The 12,979-nt window shown below is 36.2% G+C and overlaps 1 protein-coding gene across 1 annotated transcript in view; it reads right to left on the reverse strand.

Moving 5' to 3' along the window:
* Window positions 1-12,979, reverse strand: part of Bend2 (BEN domain containing 2) — a 60,796-nt gene that overhangs the window by 13,243 nt on the left and 34,574 nt on the right. Inside the window, 3 exon segments of the mRNA XM_071606673.1 lie at window positions 2,385-2,485; window positions 2,487-2,541; window positions 12,252-12,359. Coding sequence (XP_071462774.1) covers window positions 2,385-2,485; window positions 2,487-2,541; window positions 12,252-12,359 — 264 coding nt within the window.

A 12,979-nucleotide genomic window follows, 5' to 3' on the forward strand; every position in this document is an offset into this window, starting at 1 on the left:
CCCATTACCCATTAAATTGTAAAATCAGGTTTAGCCAGGTGAAAGAATGATTGTCAAGATTTATAGTCTTGAGGCTGGGGTTGTGGCTCAGTGGTAGAGTGCTTGCCTAGCATACTCGATGCCCTGGGTTCGATCCTCAGCACCACATAAAAATAAATAAATAAAATAAATGTAGCAGCTATTCTATGTCAGGCAAATATTGTACATCTACAGGCTCAGTTTCATTGTCCTGACAACTCTATCAATTATTTCTACTCATTAGATTAGGAAACCAAGACCCAGAAAAGGTAAGTTACTTGAACAAGGTTGCACTACTTATAAAATCAGTTTTCAAATCTAAGTCTGTCTGTTTATAAGCCAACTATTCTGAACCATAATCTTTTGCTGATGTCTTCTATTCTTTTTCTATGTATTTTTTAACACAAAATCAAAGTCAGACTTTATAGTTTGAATCCTGACTTTTCAGATAACATTGTAATTTGAGCATTTCTATTTTCCTTTTTTAAATTGTACAATTCCATTTAATTGAAATAAAATAAAAGTCGGACAAATTTATCTATGTTGTTAGTAGATTATGCAGCAGTTACTATTGAGGGACATTTTGTGCCTGGAATGGGACATAAGAGGGACCCCTCTGATATTAATAGAACATGTTATGTTCTGCTGATAAAAATCCATTGATTTGGGCTGGAGATGTGGCTCAAGTGGTAGCGCACTCGCCTGGCATGCATGCGGCCCGGGTTCGATCCTCAGCACCACATACAAACAAAGATGTTGTGTCCGCCGATAACTAAAAAAAAATAAATATTAAAAATTCATTCTCTCTCTCTCTCTTTAAAAAAAATCCATTGATTTTTTTAAAAATTCTGCATCCCCGTCATCATGATTTCTCAAATAGGTGACATTTGCATTGCACTTAGTTTGGGGCATTGTACTAAGAGATTTTTTTTAAAGAATTTAAAAAAAAAAAAAAAAAAAAACCTTGATTTTATTTATTTAGTTTCTTGTGGTGCTGAAGATCAAACCCAGTGCCTCACACATGCTAGACAAGCACTCTACCACTGGGCCAAAACCCAGCCCTGTACTAAGAGATTTAAATGCATTATCCTGGGCTGGGGATGTGGCTCAAGCGGTAGCACGCTCGCCTGGCATGCGTGCGGCCCGGGTTCGATCCTCAGCACCACATACAAACAAAGATGTTGTGTCCGCCGAAAAACTAAAATAAATAAATAAATATTAAAAAATAAAAATAAATGCATTATCCTATTTGATCCTTGCAGTTCTATAAAGTAAGTATTATTACTTTTGTCAGTTCACAGCTGAAGGAACTAATATTTAGGTTAGGAAAGTAGCTGAAGGTCCAAGGCTAGTAAGACAAACAGCTGAGACTTGAACCTGGCAGTGGGACTTGAGATCCCATATTCTTAACCATCATGCTTCACTCCCTCACATACCATGACTAGACCAGAAATCACCTAATTCCCTTCTGTTGCTTATTTGTTTTCAATTTTTCAACATTATATGAAAGGACATTCTTATACCAGAATTTCAATGTAAATTTTTTAATATACCTTCAGATAAAAGTGAGATTATTGAATCAACTAGCATAAATACTTTATGGATTTTTATACAAACTACCCTTCAGAAAGTTTGCACCGTTTGCAATTGTAATAATAGTGCACCAGAATGCTCATTTTAGTGCAAAAAGTATAATTTTCAAAGATTCTTCTAGTTTGTGCAACAAAATAATTTAAAGGAAAAGGCTGTCCTCTAGAATAGGAGTCAACAAACTGTAGTCCATGGGCTGATCCCACTGTTTGTGTGCATAAAGAAGCACTGGAGTGCAGCCACACCCATTCATTGACCTATCTTTTACAACAGCAGAGGTAAATAGTTGTGGTAGACAATACTACCTAGCCCTTTACAGGAAAAGTTTGCTGACCTCTGCTCTAGTATATTAATAAGAGATAAGCTCTTAGAAATGAAGGCACAAAGTAACTAAAAAATATTTGAAAAACTTGCCCTTAGAAGCCACAGAGTCTAAGGACCCTTCATGTCTGCCACTACAGCTTGGCAAGTGGTACAGTGGACTGGTCAGAAACATGAGCTTTAAAGTCAAAGAGAGCTGGGGTAGAGTTCTACAAGTGTCACTCACCTGCTCTGTGACCTTGGGGATGGGGGTAATAAAAGTATCAACACATCATGGGCTCATTATAAGTGAGAAGCACTATCAATTGATTAGCAAAGTGCCTTTCACATAAATTCACTCAATAAATGATTCATTATATTGAATACCACCTAAAACCAGCCCTCAAAAGAGGAACTTAACAGCTTCCACTAGGCTACTGCAAAAATGCTGATGAATATAGGTTAAATAGTACTACTTTTAGTAGGTGTCATCTCAGATTCACCATAATTTGGAGGGACAGAGAAGGAAAAATCTGGGCCACTGTTACTCTCCAATGAAGTTCAGCAATTCACTGTCAGAGCTGTCTTCCATACTGGTTTCTGCTTTTACCAATATTACTATACATAAAAGGGCTAAAAGAGCTCTTCAATACAAATTCTATATCTAGCTAGAACTGTTCTTCAGGCATAAAGGGAAATAAACATTCTCAGACAAAAAAAAAAAAACTTTTAAGTATTTTTCACCAAAATTTCTACTCTTAAAGAATGACTAAAGGAAGATCTTGAAACAGAAAGATTTTGATCATAGTAGGAATCATGGAGCATCAAGAAGGAAGAAAGGGTAGAAAGAGAGCAGAAATACGCTTGTAGAGAAATCAGATCGATCATACTTTGTTTGGAGAGATGTAAAAATGGAACAGCCACACTGGAAAATAGTTTGGCCGTCTCTTAAAAAAAAACCAAACCTTCAATTACCACATAACCCAGTAATTTCACTCCTGGGCATTTATCCCAAAGAAATAAAAGTTCATGTTGACACAAAAACTAGCACATGAGTGCTCTTAGCAGCTTTGTGGGGTTTGTTTTGTTTTGCTTTGTTTTTGTAGTACTGAGGGTTGAACTCAGGACCTCACACATGCTAGGCAAGTGCTCTATCACTGAGCTACATCCCCAGCCTTTTTTTATTTTGAGACAGGGTCACACCAAGTTGTTCAAGCTGGCCTCAAACTTGTAATCCTGCCTCTGCCTCATGAGTTTTATTCGTTATAGCCAAAAACTGAAAACAGCCTGAGCATCCTTCAACAAGTAAATGGTTAAACAAACTGCAGTAAATCTATACCATTGAATACTACTCAGCAACAGGAAGAAAGAGCAGAAATATAAATAAATACAAAACTATCATGAGTTTTCTAAATCATGCCAGATGACTGAAACCAAAATAAAAATTCTGATACCTAAGACAATAATATTTAAAAGCGGGGAAGGCACAGGATTCTATGAAGAATTAAAGTTTCAACACTTCACTCTAAATGGTAAATTGTTGGTACCAACAGACTGTGAGAAGTCACATATGTATATAGTAACCCAGACAACCCCTGGGAAAATTCACAAAACAATACACTCAAAAATCATAATCAAATCAAGATGGGATACTAAAAAATTTTAAAAGTAACCCACTGGAAGGAAAGAAAGAGAATGAGAGCAATGAAAAAACAGAGGAAAGAAACAGAAAAATGATAAAATGAAAAACTTAAACCTTACAACATCAATAATTACCTTAAAAGCAAATGATCTGGGGGCTGGGACTGTGGCTCAGTGGTAGAGCGCTCGCCTAGCACATATAAGGCGCTGGGTTCGATCCTCAGCACCACATAAAAATAAATAAATAAAATAAAGATATTGTGTCCAACTACAACTAAAAAATGGGGTGAGCCCTAATATCCAGAGTATACAAAGAACTCAAAAAATTAGACAATAAGAGAACAAACAACCCAATCAACAAATGGGCCAAGGACCTGAACAGACACTTCTCAGAGGAGGACATACAGTCAATCAACAAGTACATGAAAAAATGCTCACCATCTCTAGCTGTCAGAGAAATGCAAATCAAAACCACCCTAAGATACCATCTCACTCCAGTAAGATTGGCAGCCATTATGAAGTTAAACAACAACAAGTGCTGGCGAGGATGTGGGGAAAAGGGTACACTTGTACATTGCTGGTGGGACTGCAAATTGGTGCAGCCAATTTGGAAAGCAGTATGGAGATTTCTTGGAAAGCTGGGAATGGAGCCACCATTTGACCCAGCTATTCCCCTTCTTGGTCTATTCCCTAAAGACCTAAAAAGAGCATGCTACAGGGACACTGCTACATCGATGTTCATAGCAGCACAATTCACAATAGCAAGACTGTGGAACCAACCTAGATGCCCTTCAATAGACGAATGGATAAAAAAAAATGTGGCATTTATACACCATGGAGTATTACTCTGCATTAAAAAATGACAAAATCATAGAATTTGCAGGGAAATGGATGGCATTAGAGCAGATTATGCTAAGTGAAGCTAGCCAATCCCTAAAAAACAAATGCCAAATGTCTTCTTTGATATAAGGAGAGTAACTAAGATCAGAGTAGGGACGAAGAGCAGAAGAAGATTAACCTTTAACAGGGATGAGAGGTGGGAGGGAAAAGGAGAGAGAAGGGAAATTGCATGGAAATGGAAGGAGACCCTCAGGGTTATACAGTGGAGGGGGTAGAGAGAGAGGAGGGGAGGGGAGGGGAGAGGTGGGGAGGGGGGATGGTGGAGGATGGGAAAGGCAGCGGAGCACAACAGACACTAGTATGGCAATATGTAAATCAATGGATGTGTAACTGATGTGATTCTGCAATCTGTGTATGGGGTGAAGGTGGGAGTTCATAACCCACTTGAATCAAAGTGTGGAATATGATATGTCAAGAAATTTGTAATGTTTTGAACAACCAACAATAAAAAATTTAAAAAAAAAAGCAAATTGTCTGAACACACCAATTAAATGGCAATGATTAACAAAGTAAATTAAAAAAAAAAAAAGATGTGGGGCTGGAGCTGAGTGGTAGTGCACTTTCCTGGCCTGTGTGAGGTACTGGCTTCAATTTTCAGCACCATATATAAATAAATAAATAATAAATAAAGGTCTATCAACAACTAATAAAATTTCAAAAAAAAAAAAAAAGATATAACGGGGATGGGTGAATAGCTCAGTCATAGAGTGCTTGCCTAGCATGCATGAGACCAAGAGTTTGATCCCCAGTACCCCCCCACCAAAATGACATAACTATATGCTATTTACAAGCTCTATAAATTCAATGACATAAGTAAGTTAAAAGTAAAAGAATAAAAGATATACACCATGTAAACACTAATACAACAAGGAAGCAGGCTAGCTATATAGGTAGCAGATAACTACAGAGGAAGAAAGTTACCAAAGACAAATGAGAATATTATATAACAATAAAACTATTAACCTCTAGGAAGTCATAATAACCCTAGTGTTTACATACCAAATAACAGTCTCAAATTACACAAAGCAAAAACTGACAAATCCACAATTATAGTTGAAGACCTCAACACATGCTTGTTAGAAAATGATGGAATAACTAGACAGAAAAACATAAACATAGATTAGCAGAATGGATTAAAAAAAGATCCAACCATATGCTGTTTGCAAGAGACCCATCTCATAGGCAAAGACTCACAGACTCAAGGTCAAAGGATAGATAAAAGTATTCTAAGCAAATGGAATCCATGAACAAGCTGGAGGAAGATATTCTCACATCTGACAAAGTTGGTTTCAAGCAAAATAAATCAAAGGAGATGAAAAAGGCCACTACATTCTGGTAAAGAGAACAATCCAACAAGAAAATATAATGATATTGCCTCAAGTGTTAGCATATCCAATTACATTGAAAAAAACACTCCTTGATATTAAATCCCAGATGACAACACAATAATACTGGGTGATTTCAACATACTTTATCACCAATAGAAAGATCATCAAAGCATAAAAATCAATAAAGATATATCTGACCTCCATAACAGGATAAATCAAATGGACATATAGACTTCTACATAATATTTCACGCCCAAACAGCCAAATTTACCTTCTTATCAGCAGCAGATGGACTTTTTTCCAAACAGACCATATTCTAGGTCACAATATAAGTCTTAACAAATACAAAAATAATGAATATAATCCCATGCATTCTATCAGACCATGCATTCGATCTACTGGAATGAAACTAGAAATCAACACCAAGAAAAATAATAGAAACCACATAAACATAAGGAGATTAAACAATACTCATTTAAACGAAGAATAGATCAAAGAAGAAATGAGAGAAAAAAACAAGAAATTCTTAGAAACAAATGCAAACAAAGATACAACATATGGGACAGTAGAAAGCAGTACTGAAAGGAAAATTTATTACACTGAGTGCTGTTTTAGTCAGCTTTTTTGCTGCCGTGACTAAAGGATCTGACCAGAGCAACATAGAGGAGGAAAAGTTTATTTGAAGGCTCACAGTTTCAGAGGTCTTAGTCCATAGAAGGCTGGCTCCATTCCTTAGGGCTCGAAATGAGGCAGAACATCATGGCTGAAGAGCATGGTAGAGGGAAGCAGCCCACATGGTCATCCTGAAGCAGAGAGTCTCCACTCTCCAGATACAAAATATACACCCCAAAGCCAAGCTCCAATTCCCACCTCCTCCAGCTACACCCTACACTTCAATTACCATTCAGTTCATGCCTATCAGGGGATTAATTCACTGGTTGGGTTAAGACTCTCACACCCAGTCATTTCTCCTCTGAACCCTCCTGCATTGTCTCACATTTGAGCTTTTGTGGAACACCACATTTAAACCATGACAAGTGACTACACTAAAAAAGGCAGATTCCGGACTGGGGCCATAGCTCAGAGGTAGAGCACTTGTCTAGCATGTGTGGGGCACTGGGTTCGATTCTCAGCACTTCATAAAAATAAATAAAGGTCCATCAACAACAACAAAATATTTTTTTAAAAAAAGGTAGATCCCAAATAAATAAGCTGATGTTCTAATTCAAGGGCTTAGAAAAAGAGTAAACTGACTCTAAAATCAGTAAAAGATAGGAAATAATAAATATCAAAGCCAAAAATAATGAAATAAGAGTAAAATAAAACAATACAAAGGATCAATGCAACAAAGAGGTGGTTCTTTGAAAAGATAAATAAGATTAATAAACCCCTGGTAAAACTAACCAAAAGAAAGAAAAGATCCAAATTAATAAAATTAGAGATGAAAAAGAACATATCACCACAGATACTTCTAAAATCCAGAGAATCATGAGAAACTATTTTGAAGATTTATGCTCCAATAAACAGGAAAATCTAGAAGACACTGGCAACTTTCTAGACACATATGACCTGCCCAAATTGAACCTGGATGATACAGAAAACATAAACAGACCAATAGTCAAGTAATGAAATTGAAAGATCAACTAAAAGCCTTCCAAAAAAGACAAGCCCAAGTCAGGTGGATTCATAGCTGAGTTCTACCAGACCTTTACATAAGAACTAATACCAGTCTTTCTCAATTTATTCCAGGAAATTGAAAAGGAGGAAACATTCACAAACACATTCTATGAAGCCAGTATAACACCAATATCAAAACCACACAAAGACACACCGAGGAAAGAAAACTACAAACCAATATCCCTGATAAACATAGGTGCAAACATGTTTAATAAAATATTAATGAATCACATTTTAAAACTTATTAAGGGGGTTAGAATTGTGGGTCAATGGTAGAGTGCTTGCCTAGCATGTGTGAGTCATTAGGTCCAATGCTCAGCACCACATATAAATAAATAAAATAAAGGTACTGTGACCATCTACAACTAAAAATATTTTTAATATTTATTTTTAAATTATAGGTGGACACAATATCTTCATTTTATTTTTATGTGGTGCTGAGGATTGAACACAGCACCTTGTACATGCTAGGTGAGCGCTCTGCCACTGCGCCACAACCCCAGCCCCCCTAAAAATATTTTTTAATATTTATTTTTTAATTGTGGTTGGACACAGCACCTTTATTTTATTTATTTATTTTTATGTGGTGCTGAGGATCAAACCCAGGGTATTTCACATGCTAGGCAAGTGCTCTACCGCTGAGCTACAACCCCAGCCCTACATCTAAAAATATTTTTTAAAAAACGTACTAAGAAGATAATACACCATGACCAAGTCAGCCTCATCCCAGGGATGCTAGGTTGATTCAACTTACGCAAATTAATAAATCTAATTTACCATGTAAATAGAATTAAGAAGAACCATATGATCATCTCAACAGATGCAGAAAAGGCCTTTGATAAAGTACAGCAATCAATCATGTTAAAAATATTGTAGAGGGGCTAGGGTGATGGCTCAGTGGCAGAGTACTTGCCTAGCATGCGTGAGACACTGGGTTCGATCCCTAGAACAACATTAGTAAACAAACAAAATAAAGGTATTGTGTCCATCTACATCTAAAAAATATTTTTTAAAAATGTTGGAGAAATTAGGGATAGATTATAAAGGCCACATATTATAAAGGGCACACAGACAAACCCAAAGCAAAATCAGACTGAATGGAGAAAAACTGAAAGCTTTTCCTCTAAAATCAGAAACAAGACAAGAATGTCCACTTTTACCACTTCTATTCAATATAATTCTCGAAACTCTAGCCAGAGAAATCAGGCAAAATAAGGAAATTTAAAGGATACAAATAGGAAAAGAAGAAATCAAACAATCACTGTTTATTGATGACATAATCCTGTATTTAGAAGATCCAAAAAGTTCCCCCAGAAGACTCCAAGAACTGATAAATGAATTTAGCAAAGTAGCAATATACAATATCAACACTTATAAATCAATAGCTTCTCTATATTCCAACAGGAATTCTGATGTTGAAGAAATCAGGAAAACTATCCCTTTCCCAATATTCTAAAAAAAAATTTCCTGAGAATTAATTGAACAAATAAGGTGAAAGATCTCTACAATGCACACTATAAAACCGTGAAGAAAGAAATTGAAAGACTTTAGAAGATGGAAAGACTTCCCATATTTTTGGATAGGCAGAATTAGTATTGTCAAAATGGCCACACCACCAAAAACAATACACAGATTCAATGCAATCCCCATCTGAATACCAATAACATTTGATGGCCAATCTCAAATTATACTATAGAGCTATGGTAGCAAAAACAGCACAGTATTGGCATCAAAATAGACACAAAGACCAGTGGAATAGAAGGCACAGAGACAAACCCACATACTTACAGCCATCTGATTTTTGACAAAGGTGCCAAAAATATATTTTTTGGAGAAAAGACAGCCTTTTTAACAAATGATGCAGAGAAAACTGGATATCCATATGTAGAAGAACGAAACTAAAGCCCTATTTCTCACCTAGCACAAAAATCCAATTAAAATGAATTAAAGACTTAGGAATTAGACCAGACCCCTTGCAACTGCTAGAAGAAAACACGGGAGCCACACTCTATTATATAGGTGCATGCACCACCTTCCTCTATAAGACCCCTAAAGCTCAAGAAATAAAACCAAGAATCAATAAGTGGGATGCCATCAAACAAAAATGCTTCTGCAGAACAAAGGAAATGATTAAGAGAATGAGGCGGCCAGTGCCCCGCCAGGGTCATTTTTCCTGCATAGGAGGGAATAAGCCACCTGAGAAAATAAAATCTGAAATAGTTAGTGAAGAAATAAAAGACAAAGCAGAATTATACCTTTAAAAAGCATGTAACACCTAATAGGTCCAGCATACACAGTTGAAGCTGAACAACTAGAAAATAGCTCCGGGTCGTTTTATTTAAGTGGGTACATCAATGACAGGAATAAGGTTTCAGGGGTGGAGTCTTGCTTCATGATGTCTTGCAGTGAACAGGTTGATTGGCATCTTGACAGGCTACACCTTCTCTGAGAAGCTATGTGGCTACAGTGGGTCACCCCATCTCCAGTGCTATGTGGGACCTGGCAGAGATGAATAGAACTCACACCCATCTGGGTGTTCTTACTAGCAGAATTGCCATGGGAAGTTCCCAAATACCATATTTTCCTACTCAATAGGAAAATGCCAATTTGATCCACACATAGTCCATGGATGGCTCTCGACACCCCAGCCATTCCACTCCTTGGTATTTATCCAAAAGAACTAAAATTAGAATACTATAGCGATCAGCAATCAGCCACTTCAATTTTTATAGCAGTGCAATTCACAGTAGGCATGTTAGGAAACCAGCCTAGGTGTCTGCCAACAGATGAACAGATAAAGAAAATGTAATACACACACACACACACACACACACACATACACACACAATGGAGTTTTACTCAGCCATAAAGAAGAATGAAATTATGGCACTTGCTAGTAAATGGATGGAACTGGAGAACATCAAGCTAAGTGAAATAAGCCAGACTCAGAAAATTAAGGATTCAATGTTTTCTCTTATATGCAGAAGCTCAAGAGAAAAAAAGGAATAAAAAAGGGATCTCACAAAAATAGAAGGGAGATAAGTAAAGTAGAGGAAAGAAAGGTTGAGCAGAACCCTTGGGTGGAGTAAGGTGAAGGGAAGGCAATGAAAATGTATCAGGGAATATTAAACTATCCAAATTACACCATGTATATATACAAATATCACAATAAATCCTACTTTCATATATAATTATAATGCACTAATTTAAAGCAATGGAAGGGAGACCAGTAGAGTGGGGGAAGGGGATCAGGAAAATGGAGGGGAGGGAAAGTGAAGGTACTAGGAATTAAATTAATCAAATTATGTTAAATGCATGTTCAAATATATCACAATAAATCCCATTCATACTTATAATGTACCAATTAAAAAAAAAAAAAACATTTGCCAGGCACAATGGTTCAGTCTGTAATCGCAGTAGTTTGGGAGGCTGAGGCTGGAGGATCACTAGTTCAAAGCCAGCCTCAGAAATTTAGCAAGACCCTGTTTCAAAATTTAAAAAAATAAAAAGGGCTAGGGTTGTGGCTCAGTGCTTTAGCACCCTTGGTTTCAATCCGTGGCACCCCCCCCCCCAAAAAAAAAACATTTGCAAACTGCATATCCAACAAAAGACTAGTAACAACAATATATAACTAACTCTTGAGACTCAACTGTAAAAAAAAACAAAACACTACTGTAAGATAGGAACAGATAATTCAGAGAATAGGATATACGGATGGAAAACTAGCATACTAAAAGATGCACATCATTATCTAAAAGCAATTAAATCCACAATGGCATATTACCATATACATTTCAGAATGGCTAAAATAAAAAATATTGAAATACCAAATGCTTGTAAGGATGCAGAAAAAGTGAATCATTCATACATTACTGATGGGAATATAAAATGATTTACTCACTCTGGAAATAGTTTGATACATTTCTTAAAAATTAAATATGTAATTACCACAACACCCAGCAAGCAATGGCACTCTTAGGCATTTATCACAGAGAAATGAAAAATGTATGTTCACATAAAAACCTGTACACTATTGCTCATACCACTATTACTCATAGTAGCCAAAAACAGGAAACAATCCAGATGTCCTTCAATGAGTGAACAGATATTGTGAACTGTGGGATATTCATACCATGGAACAGACTCAGCAAAAAAAAAAGGAACTACTACAATGCAAAAATAAACTTCCACTCATGTAAAAACTTGGATGAATCTCCAAAGAATTATTCTCTGTGGAAAAAGGCAATCCCAAATGTTAAATTCTATATGAGTCCATTTATTTAACATTCTTGACAATGACAAAATTATAAAAAATGGAGAACACACTAGTAGCTGGGTGAACTAAGGATGAGGCCAGGAAGGGAATGACATAAAGGAGGTGAATGTTGTTATTAAAAAGCAACAAGATGTTCTGTATCACAATTATAGTGGTGAACACCTGAACCTACACTTCATAAAACTGCAGGCCACTAAATATGATGTCTTGCTCACACACACACACACACACACACACAGTTTCTCATGCACATGCACGCACGCACACAAACACAGGGAAAACTGAGAACATCTGAAAAGATCAATGTCAGTAACATTAATCAACTGTATCAAAGCCAAAATTCTAGTGATATTTTATTATAGTTTTGCAAAATATTAATAATTATAAATGGATAAAAGTATACAAGATCTCCTTATATTAATTTTTATGCTGATATGTGTTTCTGAAATATCTCAAAATGAAAACTTATCACTAGGAAAAGATAAGAGTCCTACTTATAATATGTAGCATTTTAAACTCACCAAAACCAGGATTCATGAAGGGAGATGCTGAATTATTATCTTGGTTGCTGCCATTTTCCATTAGAGTTGGGCGATTCATTGTTTCAGGTCCTATTTCTGGGCCAGATTCTGTTTTGAACAACATTTCAATATATAAAACGTTTTCAAGTGTTGAAAAAACAAGAAATCTCACCCAGGGCTTTTAAATCAAGTAAAACTACCCTTCAGAAATGAAGAAGAAATTAAGGCATTGTCAAAAAAAAAACTTTTTAAAAAAGTTGGCACTGGATGACTCACCCTTAAAGAAGAGCTAAAGGAAGATCTTCAATCTGAAAGGATATGATGAAAGAAGGTATCTTGTATGCAGCATAAGGAAGGAAGAAAGAACAACAGAAAGAGCAGAAATGTACATGTGGAGAAACTGCATCACTCCTACACTGGTGGAGGGAATGGAAAGTAGTGCAGCCACTCTGGGAAATATCTTGGCAGTATTTTGTAAAACTAAACATACAATTACCCTGTGACCCAGCAATTACACTTTTGGGCAGTATCTTTTAGACAGTATCTCAAAGAAATGAAAATATATGTTCACACAAAAACCTGTACTTGAGTGTTCATATACCTCTAATACCCAAAAATTAGAAACAAGCAGGATATCCTTCAATGTGTAAAAACAGAAATGAATTATGGTAGATTCATACCATGGAATAGTACACAGCAGGAAAAAAAGAACTATGGATACAGGCAGC

This window comes from Marmota flaviventris, chromosome X, assembly GCF_047511675.1.
Source record: "Marmota flaviventris isolate mMarFla1 chromosome X, mMarFla1.hap1, whole genome shotgun sequence".
Taxonomy (NCBI): Eukaryota; Metazoa; Chordata; class Mammalia; order Rodentia; family Sciuridae; genus Marmota; species Marmota flaviventris.